This window comes from Ananas comosus, linkage group 8 (genome assembly GCF_001540865.1).
Source record: "Ananas comosus cultivar F153 linkage group 8, ASM154086v1, whole genome shotgun sequence".
Taxonomy (NCBI): Eukaryota; Viridiplantae; Streptophyta; class Magnoliopsida; order Poales; family Bromeliaceae; genus Ananas; species Ananas comosus.
In genome coordinates, this window is record NC_033628.1 from 4,364,553 (window position 1) to 4,380,410 (window position 15,858).

Sequence of the window (15,858 nt, forward strand, 5' to 3'; positions counted from 1 at the left end):
ATATATATATATATATATATATATATATATATATATATATATATATATATATATATAAAACTCTTTTGAAGGGTTATCCAGTATCATTATGTCTATCTACTGGAAGGAGATGCTCCCACAAGCTCTTCAGTTGATTAATCTTGTAAATTCCAATGAAAGGGTCTGGATTGGTCATTCTGAAGATCACATCATTTCTGACCTCCCAAATGACCCACCAGCATGCTATTAAGCCAATTAGCCCGGGCCTCGAATTTGACGAACCCTTCCTTTTTATCCACCTGTCCCAGACCAAAATCACATCGTCACCCAAGTCTCTTGTCCGGACGCTGTCCAATGTCTTCACCAATAGGAACTTGGAGAACACGCACCGAGTAAATAAATGATTAACCGTTTCCTCTCCCATCCCACATAACACGCAGCATGTGTTGCCAACCCATCCTCTTTTAAGTAGGTTCACTGTAGTAGGGATCCTTTTCCTGAGGACGAGCCAGCAAAACACTTTTACTTTTAGGGGGATACGAAGTTTCCAAATTTTACTAGTGTGAATGTTCCTTATACCCCCATCACACAACATAGAATAGGTTGATTTGACCGTAAAACCCCCGTCAGTAGTCCATCGCCAGTGCACACTGTCTGGACCTTCTACAGTTCTGATGTTGGGTACCACGGCCATAAGTGCTGATATGCTAGGGTTTAACCCATAATCGGTATTGATGTCACACCCTAGTATCATGCTCCAATTCCATCCATTGCTCATCCAGCATTCACTGATTTTCAGATTTTTGTGAATGGCTAACTGGAACAGCTCTGGAAATGACGATTGCAAAATAGTTTCCCCACACCATCGATCTGACCAAAACTCGATATTCCTACCGTTGCCTACCTTACATAGTACTCCTAATTTGAAGATCTCTTTTAGGCCAAGAATGCTTTTCCACCAGAATGAGGGAGGTTTGAAAGACCTTCCTTCCTTCAATGGTCTTCTTCTAAGATAGAACAATGCGTGGATAATCTTGTTCCATTGCACCTGAGGTGCTGTATGAAACTTCCACCACCACTTAACTAGAAGGGCTTGGTTCATCGTGGCGATATCCAGTATTCCAAGTCCTCCTTCTTTCTTACTCCTACAAACGTTCTTCCATGCGATTAGACACCCCTTACCCGGAGAGTTGAGTCCTCCATTCCAAAAAAAGTCTCTACGTAATGCCTCGATTCGCTTGATTACCCATTTCAGAGCCTTGAAGATTGACAGAAAGTAAATGGGTAGATTTGTCAGAACAGCGTTCACTAAGGTTAGTCTTCCCCCTCTCGACAAGAGTTTCGCTTGCCATCCATCGATTTTGCTTTGTAATTTACGGATAAGCCCTCTCCACTCCTCTTTAGGAGGTGTTCTAGTAGACAGAGGCAGACCTAGATATCGGGCGGGTAGTATGTCAACTCTACATCCAAGTAAGTTTGCTAGCCTTGCCGCTTTCCCCTCATTCTTTCCAATATAAAATAGCTCCGACTTTTCCTTGTTGACCCTCATCCCAGACGCCCATTCAAAGAGCTGCCGCATAAATTTTAGGCTTTTCATGTATCTTCTCTTGGCCTCCGAAAAGAAAAAGGTATCATCCGCGAATTGGATAAGGGGAATTCTGGCTTCGTCAGACGGGCCAAGGCCTATAAAGAAATTGTTTGAAATTGCCTCATTCGTCATACGGGCAAGGCACTCTACAACCAACAGAAAAAGAAAAGGGGATAGCGGATCTCCCTGCCTTACCCCCCTTCTTGTCTTAATCTACTTTGTCGGTTCACCATTGATCAGAACAGCCACCTTAGCATTACAAATGCAAAGTCTCATCCACTCACACCACTTGTCATCAAAGCCCCACTATTCTAAGATACGGAATAAAAACGGCCAGTATATTCTGTCATACGCCTTTTCGAAATCCACTTTGACCCCAACTCCCTCAGCAGCCTGCCTACTACCCCATCCAATCAACTCTTGTACAGCTACGAAGGCATCAGTGATGTTCCTCCCCTTCAAAAATGTCGATTGGGAGGGGGAAATCAGCTCGCTCATAATACACTCAAGTCGATTGGCTAACACTTTAGAAAGGATCTTTTGTACCCCATTCAGTAAGCTTATGGGCCGAAAGTCATCCGCTCTCTTAGCTCCTTCCTTTTTCGGAATTAAGCAAATATATGCGTAGTCAATAGGGCTAGTATTCAGTCTGCCTTCATACATCTCCTGAAAAAGATGTAAGATATCCTCTTTGATGGTGTTCCAAAATATTTGATAGAAGCTTAGCGGGAACCCGTCGGGTCCCGGTGCCTTGTCGCTACCTAATTGGAAGACCGCCTTTCTAACTTCATCGAGGCAAAAGGGTCTGGAGAGGAATGCTACGTTGGTTGGACTAACCCTACTCGATCGAAAGAGGCCACTCCATTCCCCAAAGGACGATCGGGCAGAGTCGTCCGGTGAGAATAAGTCCTTAAACTTGTGGTAGAAATATAATTTTTTGTCTTCATCTGATCTGATCACTGCATCTCCCTCTTCTATTATATCAATCCTATTAATTTTTCTTCGACCGTTAGCAGTAGCATGGAAGAATTTGGTATTGTCATCTCCTTCCCTAAGCCAGTGTTGTTTCGCTCTAGTTTTCCATAAGATTTCTTCGTCTTTCAGTATCCTATTTAGCGTACCTTTTATCTCCTCCCTTTTCTTAAGTCTCTCCTGAGATAGCTCACTCTTTTCCTCCTCCTTGTCAATCTCCTGAATTTCTTCCATTAGTTTTTTCTTTATAGTTATGATACTATAATACTCGTTCTTGCACCATTCTTTAATTCTCCTTCGACAGTGTCTCAGTTTTGCCGTGAACGTAAGAACGGCCGAATTTTCCCGATTCCCCTCTTGCCACCAGCCTGGTAATTTGGATAAGAACTCCTTGTGTTTTAGCCAAATGTTCTCGAATCGAAAGATTTTCTTCCTCCTTGCAAGGTTTCTCTCTGCCGATAAGAGAATAGGGCAATGATCTGACGTTATTCTGGGCAAGCTTTCAACCTTGGTTAAGGGAAAATCAAGATCCCATTCTGTCGAAACGAGAAACCGATCAAGCCTTGCAAGGGTCGGAGTCCTCTGCATATTGGACCAAGTATAAGATTGGTTAATCATAGGTAGGTCAAGTAGTTCCAAATCCTTAATCATAGCATTAAATAGGTCCATCGCCCTCTGACTCCAAGTCCTCCCTGTCCGCTCCTCTTGACATCTAGTACTGTTAAAGTCTCCACACATAATCCACTTTCCCTTACATATATCCTTCAAAGAAAGCAGTTCCGCATAAAAATCCTCTTTACCATCCCAGGTAGCCGGCCCATACACATTAGTGATGTAGAATCTTGTTCCGTCGATGCCTAGGGTGAAAAGAACAGTTACGGAAAACCGTCTCACAATGACTTCGTGGCAAGTAAAGACGTGCGAGCTCCAGCAGGTAATTAGACCCCCGGAAGCTCCTTCCGATTCAACAAAGACCCGTTTATCCAGATAAGAGCCACCAAAAGAACGTAAAAATGATCCCGACACATGGCTAACTTTCGATTCTTGAAGGCACACAACTACATTACGTAGTACTGAGATGACATTCCTAACAGCAAGACGCTTAGAGGGGTCGTTTAGCCCCCGTACATTCCAACTACACACCCTAATCATAAAGCACTCATAAACACCAATCGCCAAAAAGTGCCAATTAGGCCTAGCCCAATCCCCACCGATTCTTAATTGCTCACGAAATCGGCGAATTTCTTCGCCTCGGCCCCGTCCAAAATCACCCTGCAGCGTCGACTCTTTTGAATGATCTTATGTAAGATGGGCTCGGTCACTGGTCTATCCCCTCCTTCACGCTGACGTATCTTCCTAGAGACCGCCTTGCTTAGTGACGAAGTCCTCCCAATGTTCGCTAATCGCATGCTAGCTCGGGACTGGGGTTGGTTTCGTCGCCGCCACCGGCTCTGTAAAAATCTCAACAGGTGAATCCTGAGTCCCCATCCCATCCCTCAACATTGCTTCCACTCCCTCGTTATGAGCAGTAAGAGCGACCGATCCGGGCAGGGGATCCGGCTGTGGCTCGCCAAGACCAGTACCCGAGTCGCTCCCACTTTCGTCGGCTTGAGGGATCGATTCGTTGCCCTCGTACAGATCTGCCCACTCCCCTCCTTGCGCCGGAAGCGCTGTTCTAGGCCCCTGTACGAAATCCAGAGTATTCAGCCCACACGGCCCACATCCCGCCAGCTTTCGGTCCGCTACTTGGCCAATGGAACCACGTAAAACTCCCCAAGGCCAACTCCAACAACTGGCCCTCACACGTGGCCCAATTATGTAAAGGAAAAGTCCTCCACTCCCTACAATCACCACGTGATCCTCCCTGTAGCTCATTAAAAGCTCCCCAGGCTTTAACTCCATCGGCATTACAACCCCCAAGAGTTGACCGACCCCTCCAGAGCTCTTTGGGTTCACAGTTATCGAGTTGCGAAGACCCTCCTCCCAAGGCAACACCCCTTGCAAGAAAGAGGGATGGGTTCTATTTAGCAGGGAAAGGGTAAAGCCGCTTGCCGTTGTTTCCTTATTGTTCGTCATAAGTTTGGGCCTGTTTGGTTCAGCTCTTTGATCCAATCTTAGATTAGAACACCAGATTGGAAATTGAATCAGTATGAAATAAAGAATTATCCCACACACATTCCAATTTATATTTAGAATACAAGTTTGAAATTAAATTTCCAGCTTCAAATTTTCACTGACATCGCTATATGATCAATGATCTTTATTGCACAATGCCATTAAACAACAAAGACATTATAATCGTTTCGTTGATATAAAAGGCTGTCGCATTGTGCCTGAAATAAGAAAGATATAATTCCTATAACTTTGATCTAACTTTCTCAATGAGTTCTCTCCTTAGGATTTTCCCCGAAACTGATTTCGGCACGCTGTTAACGAAGGTAACTCTTCTCAATCTCTTAAAAGGAGCAACCTGTAATCGTGGAACAAAATTAAGGTAATAAAACGCAGCTTTGAATAAAGCATAACTCTTACAGAAAAATTCGCATACATACATACATACAAGGATAAGATGTTCAGAATGGTATATCTCACTATTGTTGCGTGAAATCAGAAAAACGAAACTAGATTGCAATGCAGAGTGGTTTCTTCTCAAAACCCGAAAAGCAAAAAATACTGGAACATAACTCAGCATAATTTCACCTAGAATCTAAATCTCGAAAAGACATGTATAGATGTCCATTGTGTTGCCAAAGTTTTTCAACATTTCTGTAGTTTATATCTCAAAAGTAGATATACAGATCGTCCCTGTGCTATCACAATATTGCAACTTAATTGCTATATGTTTCACTTGTACACTGTAGGCCCTGGACTTCATGCACTTTTGTTCTTAACCACCAAAAATACTCTTAATTCTCTTTTAATTTACCATTTTGACCATTCTGTTGTAAGTGACTCGCATGATTTCGTTCATTTCAAACAGAATTAACAGGTCATTTTACAACAAAAGCCAGATTATTTACCTGTGACTGCGAGGGACTAAAGTACTTTTTATGTGAGGTTCACGGCTAAAGCATATTGCTGCAGCGTTTTGCTGAACAGTACAGAGACAACATTGCAATATCTGGGTAGTACAGGAACTACCTATATAGCTTTTTCTCTTAAAAATATTGTTCGGGTTATTTGAAAGAATCGCTACTCTTGTTTGCTAGCTATTACTGATGCTCTGTAGGTTTTTTGCCTTGCTAAACAATCAAATCAGTTCCTATGCAGGCTTTCCATTTTGAGGTCGCCCATCGGCAGGCATTTATAAACAGGCAAGCCTTACATGAAATATATCTGTCAATACATGTGATGGTCCCAGAATTTACGAAACCCGCCAATACCTTTCAATGTCTGTTCCCCAAATTAAAGCAAACAACTAATTTCCTCATCATCGTCAGAAACTGAGCAGCCTAGTATCTAACATTTTCATTTTTTCTATTTCTATCTTATCCCTTTGTCATAGAAGATAACACCCCACGGAAATTATGGAAACATTTGTTACAAAGCGATGCAAGGATAACATCCCATGCAAATATGATTTTGTGACACACGTCTTGTGTGCGTGCATATATGAAAAACGAGGTCAAGAGTAGGTAGATAATTCTTCTAGGAGATGTATGTTTGTTCTATCGTATGGTATAACAAAAACATTTTAAATATGAGGTTGATTCATAAATTGAAGTTTTAATCATGTATTACCTGCTTTGCAATAAATTTCTGTACATCCTCCTCAGTCAGCGAACTGTTAGGAGACCGGACAACATAAGCAATAGGAACCTCACCTGCTTCAGCATCAGGAAACCTGAATATGGCAGAGAATGTTCTGCATTAGATATTGCAAAAAAGACTAGAAAAGAAGAAAAATTAATGCCACCAATATTTAAAGTAAGATTCATCCAACTTACGGAATGACAACCGCATCAAGTATCTCAGGATGAGAAAGAAGTAAACTTTCAAGCTCCGCAGGCGCAACCTACCAATGTCGGAATAGATGCTTAAACTTCAACATATCATGTAAATTCTTTCAGGACGAGGGTAAACAAAAAGCGGGGNGGTGGCGGTGGGGTTGTGCTAAGGTTGAATTTGATGTAAGCAATTCATTTGACTTGCACATTGGTGCATAAACCTATAGTTACAAAACCCTGTGGACAATAATGCTTCAAAAATTAATTTAGACAAGCAACACAGGTAGGAGACCATGCAGAGAGTAAAAATGGACACTATTGGATCCTCATCAGCAAGCATAGCTGTAGTACCTATTTGTAGCCATCCTAAGACAACCCTCTCATTGACAAATTATTAGGTCTTTAATTATCACAGTGAGGATGCACGAATAGACAATTTTAAATTTTGAATTTTGTCATAGAATTCTTCCAGCTAGTAAGATAGTTTTTGATCTAGGTATTAAGTGTCCGTTCACACCAATACATCCATTCTATTATATTCTGGCTAAAAAAGATAGCTTCCCAAAATAGTCTCCTAAAATTAATACTGCATGCATTTCCAGCAGTTTTATCTATGCCAATATCCTCACAGCATGGTACAAAATTACAGCAAAAATAAAACAGTTACAAGTTATTCATAGGTTACCTGGAAACCTTTATACTTGATGAGCTCTTTGAGTCTATCAACAACAAAAAGTTGTCCCCAGTCATCAAAATAGCCGAGATCACCAGTATGCAACCAACCATGTTTCAAAGTCAAGGCGGTAGCTTGAGGATTGTTGAAATAACCTGATATACATAATATACTATAAGCCAAGATGATTTTATGCATCCATATAATGACATAAACATTGGTCTAGAAGTATATGCACCCATGTGCATGCAAAAATATAAGATAGCAGAATTCGCAGCTGGAAGCGTATCCTAATAAATAACTAGTTTCACTGAAACATCTCTTCATCAAAATATTTTGACCTTATACAGAGTGCGTTTGATTTGAATTAAATGGATTAGTTATATAGTCAGTGGTACTTCAATATGCAAACAAAGATTGAGTGGGAGAAAGGGAAAACATAGTACTGCATATGGTTAGCATTTCAATTTCCATCAGTACTCTGAAGCTTCATTTTATAGAACATTTTTGGGCGAATTTGGCTACTTTCTGAGCTTTGGGATAATAATCAGTTCGTCCTTTGAAAAAAAGCCAGCAAAAATAAGAGGAAACTCGTAGGTCAGAGATTTGAAGAGATAATACAAGATTCTGAGGGTGCAGAAATTTAATTTAAACGATGATAATATAACTTTCAAGTGCAGACTAAAATTGATGTAACATCTTAATTATTATCACATCATCAATCACAATACTTTCACATCACTTCGACATCAGCAAGTTGTCAACATTTAGCCAATTAAAATTGATTGTGGGACTTGATTGCAACAATTCAGAAAGTTCAAGCCAGAAATTGTAACAAATTAGGGGGCCAAGGTATCATGCGCCTCATAGTTTGAGGACCAAAAGTGTATTTTAATTAGCAATTGCAAAGAACTGAGTAGCATCTAAGAATGATAAATTTTTTAATCATAAGTACTAGATATCTGAAAACTTAACATAGCAAACACTAATAATCACTAACAATAGTATGACGAAGTTGTCGACCATATATTTTTATTAAATAGATCAGAAAAATACTGATGATCATCACAAATTGATGAGAAGAGACAAAAGGATGAGGACAGCTGAGAGAGTATTCCCACACGTCCAAACAGATGTTTGAAAATTTATTGCGTACAAACCTTTCATCAAACCCAATTTCCAAACCCAGCTAGACCTTTGAGGAATTACTTACCTAAAGTGTTTCATCTTCCTCTTAAAGAAATCAAATAGACATGTATATTAACCTCCAAAGATTTTATTCCTGTGATACTTTTTCATCTTCTTAAAAGCCAAGTACAGTAACCCAAGAACTGAATTCTCTACATTATATCACATAAGATCTGTCCATTTTGCAGAATTACAAATGCTTGGAGGAGGTACATGGCAACAACAGCAATAGAACTTGTTCTGAACTTCAGCTTCACAAAATATTAGAGACTACAAATTATATATTATAGGTTACAGATCATAGATTAATGAACTACAGATTTTGTTAAAAGTTGCAAGCGCATTCTCTAATTTGGGTTGTCCTATAACAAGTAAACATTCTATAAGGTTTAAATAATGATGACTATTGATGCATAAAGCATTTTACAGGCATATAGTGTCGTTTTAAAATACATGCCCAGGGCAATAAATATTAAAAGTTCACTTAAGTGTTTTGATTGACTGGTTAAGATATATAAGCAGCAAAGAATTAAAATAAGAACACAAATAAAAAATTTGAGAACTGAGAATAGGGACTAAACAGACCAAAATGAGGACTAATATGTACCAGGTCATGTCACTTTTACTCATACTGAAGCCCTAGCTATTAATGATTTGCAAATGTGCCTTCGCAACTGTAAGATAGTGAGATTGATTTATTTTCCTATTTAACCTAAGCATTAACTACACAGTGCTGGTACATAAATATGGTAACCATAAACAAAAATTCAAATACCAAACTCTACCTTGCATTATGTTTGGTCCTCGAACACATATTTCTCCTAATTTATTGGGTGGAAGAGGCTTCAATGTGTCCACATCAACAATCTTAGCTTCAACTCCTGAGGCAAGTGTTCCAGTTGAACCATATTGGCGAGCTTCCCCCTTGATGGGGTACTCTACTGATATTATCCCGCAAGTCTCGGTCATACCATAGCCCTGATTAGAATGTTATCACAGGTCAAACAATGGACAATTTCTTTATTTTGCAGCAATAATTAGTAGTTTATAAAGACAATGTACATTAGCATAAAGCAATTGTGAGTTCATCAACAAAGTTTGCACCTGAAAGGTTATTTGGATGGTATGATTAATAGAAAATTTAAACAAGCATCCACAAGAAATTAAATTATACATATATTGAAAAGATTTGCAACTGTTCCAGTAACTCCAAACCGAATGCGACTAAAATCATACCATTTAAATAAACAACAAGGCCACGACCCCGATTGATGGCACAGAGGTCTTAAAATATCTATTCAAGGATTTAAGAATCTAGAATTATTATACCCCAAAAGAAATAGTTTTGTCAATTAAAAGAAGGGAACAGAAAAATTCAAAGAAATATATTTTCTCAAAGAAAACTAGATTTTTATGTGACCGTCTTTCCTAAGAGGGCGAACTCACTGAAATGCTCTCTTTTGATTCTTCTCAATGAGGTAGGTCTTGTGATTTGCCGCTTTTTTGGCTTACACATTGGCTCATGTCTCGAGTAAAGATTTCATTCAGCTAAACATCCATGTTGAATCAAAACCTCAAGTAATGATTTTTCTTGACACCGAGAATTCTGACCTTTAGCCTAGGAAAGATTTACTTTTCTAGTACAATCTGTAATTAAACGTAACTACCTGCAGCATATTTGTCACAAATTCTTGTAAATAATTATGCTGGTTCTAGCCCCAGGTCCAAGGAATAGTGGTTTCACAGGTTGCAATACAAATGGCTAATGTCACCATTATTCTTTCTATCAGGGTTTTGATTTGTCAATGCTATACAAGCTGTGGCAGCCATTTAAAGATATCATCAGCATCAGCAGTAAAATGGGAGATCAGATTTTGGGAAACACCAACACACAACTTTCACAAATATGGACAATCCATTATCTTGTTATCTCTGATAGACATTCACTGTTTGATTGCCAATGTAATACATGACATCAATACACATCAAAAATAAACCTGTTGATCAATATCTACATACACTGGTATATGATGGAACTTCACTACCAGATTTGCTCAAATACAATAGTACGTTGAAGGTCAAGAAGAATCCATCTAAATGTTTTAGGTTGCGAGGCTTAAATTATCTCCTCTCTCCTTTTGCTACCTTGCGCTACCTTGCCTCCGTCCTTGATGTGGAACCAATGCTACGTAAGTTTAGCTTAAACCTTCTATTATTCTTCCCTAATCATCAAAATGGTTCTACTAGCATATAAATTCTGAGATTCTGCTGCTTCCCTAGAGATCCATTGAAGCTTAAGAAGATTAACCAAAAACTGAAATTGGAAGGCCTGCAAGAGTAGCCAAGACTGCAAACTACTCACTATGAACAAGGCAACAATCTACTTAATTAGTTTCAACCTATGTTGCATTGATACGGATACGACATAATACGGATACGGTAATACGGTAATTCCTAAAAACTCTATGATACGATAAGCGGAAAATATTTAAATAAAATATTATTTTAAATATTTAAACTATGTTGACTCTATGTAAATGATATATTGAGGACAATCAGTATATCAAGATTATGCTAAGAAATATATACTAATATACATTAGTTTGTACAATTACTTTAGAATTGTTTATCAAAAAAGATAATCAATCGTATGAAATAATAATTCAAAGACTATCAACCAACTATCATCCAACTTGATCAAATGATATCAACCAACTATCATTCATTATATATATATATATATATATATATATATATATATATATATATAGGTATGTTTTCAAATAGTATTAGGTTCTATTCAAGGATTAAAGTGTTGCTCTGTGCCATATGGCACGGGGCGGCACGTACCGTGTCCCCAATAAAGGACCCCCTAGTGTTGCGATACCCACTGATCCAGCAGACATCGAGGCACAGTATGATGTCGGCTATTTTTTTCATCTGTTGTGGGTTTTTTCAAATCCGATCCGATCTATACCACGGGGCCCCCCAAGCCCTCAGCCCATCCCCAAGCCCTCTGCTTCTACTACTGACATCTACTTTTTCTTCACAAATTATTTTTAAAAAATTTATCGCACCGCGAAGCTTTTGGCAAATCATGGCATAAAATTGAACTCGATAACCAAATTTCGAGACACATCTAACATAAAATTCTATTTTTAGAGCTAGAAGATTGAAAACACTAATAAATTTAAAAGCAAAATTAAATTAATTGATATTTAAATTTATTTAATTTATTTGTCATATAATTTATTGCTAAATTTGTTTGGATATGTCTAATAAATGTTTATGATCCACTGCGACGATCTATGCGGAATTAAACAATCATCTCTCTGTAAAGAAGTAAATTTATATAATTATTGTACTTATGAATTTTATTATTGTATTTTAATTTTTATCCTATATAAGGTATAGTTGTACTTTACAGATAAAAAAGCTTATCAGTATGTTAATTGTGAGTATACTAAGCTAACATAGTCAATATTTATAATTATTTGATTAAATCTTTCAAAATTATATTATAAGAGTTTATTGGAATAAAAAAAACTAAAATAAGTGCGTGCCAAAACATGCCATTAGGAGGTCGTGCGTATCAATCGGCATGCTTGCGTGCCAAGTATTGGCATGGAAGCATGCATGTGCTGTACCGTGCTAGGCAAACAACGGTACGCCTCCGTACCACTATACTTTAATCCTTGGTTCTATTATACAAATATTAACAATAGAAAATATGCTAACACTTTAATAAAAGTAGGAGAAAAAAAAAAAGCCATCCTCTATGGCCCTTGTTGGTTAGTACTTGGGTGGCAAATTAGATAAAAAGGAGAAGCTAAACCAGAAAAGTCTAAACCATAAATTAATGAGGAATGCTTCAATACACCAGATAAAATAAATCTAACCGTTCATATTTTAAGGGCGAGATTGACTTTTGCGTAGTGGTTACCTGCTCAACAGGTTACCATTCGTAAGGATAATATGGAAAAAAATATACAAACTAATTACCAAATTTGATCAACCTTATACAAATATTTGTTTCCTTGTTTAATTTTGTTATTTACCAAATTAGATAGTGCTAATTTGATAAGTAATAAACGTTTATAAATTGAATTTAAAATTCAATTTGAGCTTAAACTTTATAATTGTGTACATTAAATTCAAATTTAATTTTAATTTTTATTTTCAGAATGAAAAAATTTATGTTTAAATGAATAGTATATTTCAATTCAAATTGTTACTTTAATATATTAAAATGACACGAAATTTCAAATATATTAATTTAATTTAAATTATAAATTATGCTGTATTTATAAACATAACTTTTATTTTTTATTTAAATTAAAGGCTTTTATTTTTAAAATTAAATTAAAATTGCTCATTCGATAGTAAAAACAACATTAAAGTTTAAAAATATTGATTAAAATTAAATTTTAAATTTAGATTTAATTTATATTATAGTTAAAAAAATAAAATTTGTTAACTATTTAAACTAAATGATTCTAAAGCAAAAAAGGAAAAGAGGTGCGGCAAGGAAGAAAAAATCGCGGCCTACGTGTAGGAAAATATCGCGGTCCACGAGGCTACACTCAGCCTCGTGGACTGTGTGGAGTGAGAGGTCCATGGTGGACATCTCGCTCCACTCCCCCTTTTTGTGTGTGTGTGTGTTGTGTGTGTGTGTATATATATATATATATCCAATTTTATTTTTATATTTTATAAGAATTATAATTATTTATGCATGATAATAGCATAAACCTAAAAAAAATTTAATTAAATAAACGAATTTTTATTCCGAATTTTTAAATGATAAACGTAAAATTTTCGTATAAATCGCGTATACGAATTATTGGCGAATCTAATTTTTAAACCGTATTTTTCAACGAACTTAAAAATTAAGATACGAATTTTATTCGTATTTTATCCGTATCGAATTTTTATCGTATTCGAATTAACTAACTATGGTTTAAAGACATGAGGTTTAATTTAGGAAAGGTAATAATACAAAGATGGAATATTGGAGGATAAGAATGAAGGAAGGTGGAATATTCTAAATTTACAAAAATGGCATGTTATTAGGATGAAAATTTACCAAAATGCCCTCATTGCAAACTCCATGTAATAAAAAAAAATTTTGCCCTTATTAAAGTGGTGACCGGTACCTATACCCCCAAGTGCCGGTCACCCTCTATTAATAGGTCTATCGTTACCGTCCATTTAAAGAATTTTAATGGTTGAGATTTGTTCGGTGCATAGGAGCATTGCTCTAAATTAATACTATGTAGAGATAGAGTGAGAGAAAGCGCCTTCCACCATCCAAGAAAGTAAATTTTTTTTAAATATATAACGAATTGAAGAGAGATTAGCATTCCCCCTGCTCTTTTTTTTTTAATTTCTAGTGGGTTAGGATGTGTGCTTTTCAAAAAATTTTAAGTTTCGATCATTTTAGACTAAAAAAGAAACTGCCAGCATCCCTCTGTATCCCGCCCCATATCCTCCCCTACAACCCCGTATATGAGTTGTATCGGATTTTTTTTTATTTTAAAAATTTTGGATATTCCAATCTTATATAGGACACTTATCCGGCGCACATTCGTGTCCAATACATATCCAACTACATAAGTATTGAAGTATCCGTGTTTCATAGGTTTCAACTGGTTGACCGAACTTACCCGACACAAGTAGAGAGAGCAAAATGAAATCCATTGGACCCCCCCTTTTGTGTACAAATTATAATCAAGAAAAGAGTACAATAAGGTAAACAAAAAGGCCTGATACTTTCTTTCTTAATCATACCTTGACCCGGTCAGTTCCAGCATTAATAGTACAATTAAACATAGGGACCCTAAAGTCCAATCCAACGCCACGCTAACATCGACCATATCACAATTGTTGACGTGCAAGTATTCATCACTTCAATAACTTAAAAAACTGATGCAATGCAATAAAGCCTCTTAAAATAAAAATGCCTCTTCAGAATTGAGAAGAACAGCACAACAAACAAACAAACAAACAAACAATTGAGGCACAATCAATGGCAAGAAGCAAATTAGTTCATCATATATGATGATTGAGGAAGAGAAGAGATTATTAAAATTAAAATCCAGCGGCGAAATATGATTAGTACCTGAACGACGTCGGCGTCGGGGAACTTCTTGGAGACCTCGCCCATGACCTCCTTGCCGAGCGGCGCGGCGCCGGAGCCGATGAATTTGAGCGAGCTGAGGTCGTACTTCCCGGCCCGGCCGAGCTTGGCGAGGGCGATCATGACGGGGGGCACGCAGAAGAGGTGCGTCACGCGGAAGCGCTCCACGGCGCGCATGACGGCGTCCATGTCGAAGCGCGCCATGGCGACGACGGTGTTCCCCCGCGCGAGCTGCGCCAAGGTGATGATGGAGAGGCCGAAGATGTGGAACATGGGGAGGAAGCAGAGGAAGGCGTTGGGGCCCTCGCCCCTGGCGTCCTGGTCGGCGGCGGCCATGACGGCGGCGGAGATGAAGTTGCGGTGGGTGAGCACGACGCCCTTGCTGGCCCCGGTGGTGCCGGACGAGTAGAGGAGCGCCGCCGTGTCCGACTGCTTGATCGGGGGCGGGGAGAAGTCCGACTCGGAGAAGCCGGCGACCAGGTCGGAGTAGTAGTAGCAGACGGCCGGGGCGTCCTTTTCGGGGGGCGGCCGGAGACGGGAGGGGGAGGGGGAGTCGAGGAGGACGGTGGGGAGGCGGAGCGGGGCGACCTTGGGCCAGAGGTCGGGGACGGTGATGGCGAGGCGGCAGCGGGAGTCGAGGGCCTGCTTGGAGATCTCGGGGAGGGTGTAGAGGGGGTTGACGGTGGTGGGGACGGCGCCGAGGGAGACGAGGGCGAGGAAGGAGACGGGGAAGAGGAGGGAGTTGGGGGCGAGGAGGAGGACGACGTCGCCCTTCGACACGCCCAGCCGGGAGGACAGGGCGGCGGCGGCGGAGCAGACGGCGGAGCGGAGGGCGCCGAAGGTGAGCGAGTCACCCGAGGAGGCGTCGGCCAGGGCCACCCGCTCCGGGAAGGCGGCCGGCCGGCGGAACAGGAAGCCGAACATCGAGAGGTCCGGATCCGATGGGAAGGCCGCCGCCGGCCGTAGCGACCTGTACACGCCGTCGGCGCCAGAGTAGCCGGACGGATCCGCCATTTCCCCTGCTTATCTTAATAAAATTGTGGTGACTTCGGCTCCGCGTGTGGAGTATTTATAGTTGTAGTAGTAGTAGTAGTGGGATCTCCGAAAACACGGAAACTATCGGCTACACATGATGGTGTTACAAGGGCATCTCACCACCACGAGAAATAAGTCAGTGGTATTATTAGACTTTCGACTTTGATGAAAGAATGCGTAGTTAGAATAATGATAGTGTTTTAAGTATATGGTTGGTTAAATAGTATTACGAATGAAAATAATCAAAAAAGTAAATATAATGATGAAAAACTTAATAGCACTAGTTGTTTAGTATTATTAGAAGCACCACAGCAGGACTATATATATTTCGGCTTTG

General features: G+C 39.2%; 1 protein-coding gene across 1 annotated transcript; it reads right to left on the reverse strand.

Annotated features, from left to right (window-relative positions):
- On the reverse strand, window positions 4,692-15,656 carry LOC109713578 (4-coumarate--CoA ligase-like 1). Its single transcript, XM_020237701.1, has 6 exons — window positions 14,469-15,656; window positions 9,133-9,325; window positions 7,172-7,314; window positions 6,487-6,554; window positions 6,281-6,383; window positions 4,692-5,009 (listed from the first exon to the last, which is right to left on the reverse strand). Exons 1-6 carry the CDS (start codon window positions 15,498-15,500, stop codon window positions 4,896-4,898), a joined length of 1,653 nt encoding a protein of 550 aa, XP_020093290.1. The 5' UTR covers window positions 15,501-15,656; the 3' UTR covers window positions 4,692-4,895.